The 2,161-nt window shown below is 53.9% G+C and overlaps 1 protein-coding gene across 2 annotated transcripts in view; it reads left to right on the forward strand.

Moving 5' to 3' along the window:
* The window catches only part of PHYHD1 (phytanoyl-CoA dioxygenase domain containing 1), an 11,973-nt gene that overhangs the window by 1,499 nt on the left and 8,313 nt on the right, over nucleotides 1-2,161 (forward strand). For both annotated transcript variants that reach the window (XM_008074816.2, XM_008074817.1), the window contains exon 2: nucleotides 457-615. In XM_008074816.2, the coding sequence (XP_008073007.1) occupies nucleotides 457-615 (159 nt within the window). The remainder of the gene's footprint in view (nucleotides 1-456; nucleotides 616-2,161) is intronic.

The raw sequence follows: 2,161 nt of genomic DNA on the forward strand, positions 1-2,161 counted from the left end.
CTCTACAATAAATCAAAAAATCAGCCGGACATGGTAGCGCGTGCCTGTAATTCCGGCTACCTGGAAGGCTGAGGTGGAAGGATCATCGGAGCTCAGCAGGTCGAGGCTGCGGTGGCCGGGAGTGGCCACTGCACTCCAGTCTGGGCGACAGAGTGAAATTCCAACTAAAAAAAAACAAAACAAAAAATAGTTTTGTAGAGACAGGATCTTGCACGTTGGCCAGCCTGGTCTCAAGCCATCCTCCTGCCTCAGCCTCCCAAAGGGACGACTCCCTTCCATTTCCTTCATTCGAGCAACCAATACTGATTGTTCCTCCCTGGGTACCAGATACTATGCCCACTGGGGGAGGGTCACGCTCGCCTTCACGCAGCTCTGGGGGTGAATGTGGGTCATAAAGCGCATTTGAGGACAAGGACACGCGTCTGAGACCAGCCTGAGTCTCGATCCTGCCTGCAGTTCCAGGAGGATGGATTCTTGGTGTTGGAAGACTTCTTTTCTGCAGACGAGTGTGCGGCCATGCAACAGAGGATTGGCGAGATTGTGGCGGAGATGGAGGTTCCCCGCCACTGCCGCACGGAATTTACCACCCAGCAGGAGGAGCAACTTCGAGGCCAGGTAGGGGTCTGAGGCAGATGAGGTTGAGAGCTGGTCTATGATGGAGAGCCCCGTCCCTGGTCAGAGTTGCAGCCTGGAAGGCAGGATCCCAAGCCTGGGGACGGGACGCAGGCTAAGCACCTCACCCACGTCTTTTCTTCACCCTTTATTATCAGTTTGTAAGATGAGCATGATATGCCATTTCACAGGTGGAGAAATCACTCTGATCCCTTGCCCTAAACCACATAGCTGGTGATGGACAGGGCCAGGATTTGAACCCAGATCGGTCTGACACCTGTGTGCTGTTCCCTGCTCTGCTGTACTTCCCAGGGGCTCCCTGACACAGAAGGTCTCTTTATGGCCAGCCACCCGGGATGAGCCCAGTGATTCCCATGGGCCCACCTGTGTACGTTTCCCCCAGTGAGATGAGGGACTGGTCCCACTCCCACAGCAGTGACCTAACAGGTCATATAAATAGGACGCGACACAGTTCGAGATAGTCAAGCTGAAGACTGAAGACTCAGGGGATCTTCCCCCAGTTCTCTCTTTTTTTCTGAGTCAGAGTTTCACTCCGTCGCCCAGGCTGGAGTGCAGTGGCACACTCACGGCCACCGCAGCCTCCACCTTCTGGGCTCCGGTGATCCTTCCGCCTCAGCCTTCCAAGTAGCTGGAAATACAGGTGTGCACTACCATGCCTGGCTAATTTTTGATTTATTGTAGAGAAGAGGTCTCACCATGTTGCTCAGGCTGGTCTTGAACCCGCGGGCTCTGGCAATCCTTCTGCCTCAGCCTTCCAGATAGCCAGGACTATACGCTACCATGCCCGGCTAATTTTTAATTTATTGTAGAGATGAGGGTTTGCCAAGTTGCCCGGGCTGGTCTCGAACCCCTGGACTCAGGCAATCCATTCACCTCAGCCTCCCAAAGTGCTGGGATTACAGGCTGAGCCACTGAGCTCCCCAACAATCCTTCATAAACCTGCCTGCGCCTCTGGCCAACATGGGACTCACACGCCCATCTAGCAGCTCCTGCCATCTGGTGGGCATAACAGGCATTACAATAGCCAGGAGCCTTGTATCCCAGAGAATGGGGTTTTGAGAAGAAAAAGGGGTTTCCTTTATTTTTTTATTTATTTCTTTTTCTGAGTTGGAGTTTCACTCTTGTCGCCCAGGCTGGAGTGCAGTGGCACGCTCACAGCCACTGCCACCTTGACCTGCTGGGCTTAGGGGATCCTTCCACCTCAACTTTCCAAGTAGCTGGAATTACAGATACATGCTACCACTCCTGGCTAGTTTTGGGATTTATCGTTAGAGACAAGTACTCACCAAGTCACCCAGGCAGGTCGCGAATCCCTGGGCTCAGGCAATCCTCTCACCTCAGCCTCCGAAAGTGCTGGGACTACAGGCTGAGCCACCGAGCCCAGCCAATCCTGCTTTTTTTTTTTTTTTTTTTTTGAGTTGCAGTCTCACTCTGTTGCCCAGACCGGAGTGCAGTGGCCGCTCCCGGCCACCACAGCCTCCACCTGCTGGGCTCCGGCGATCCTTCCGCCTCAGCCTTCCAAGTAGCC

This window comes from Carlito syrichta, unplaced genomic scaffold (genome assembly GCF_000164805.1).
Source record: "Carlito syrichta isolate Samal-C Ts95f unplaced genomic scaffold, Tarsius_syrichta-2.0.1 Scaffold117922, whole genome shotgun sequence".
NCBI lineage: Eukaryota > Metazoa > Chordata > Mammalia > Primates > Tarsiidae > Carlito > Carlito syrichta.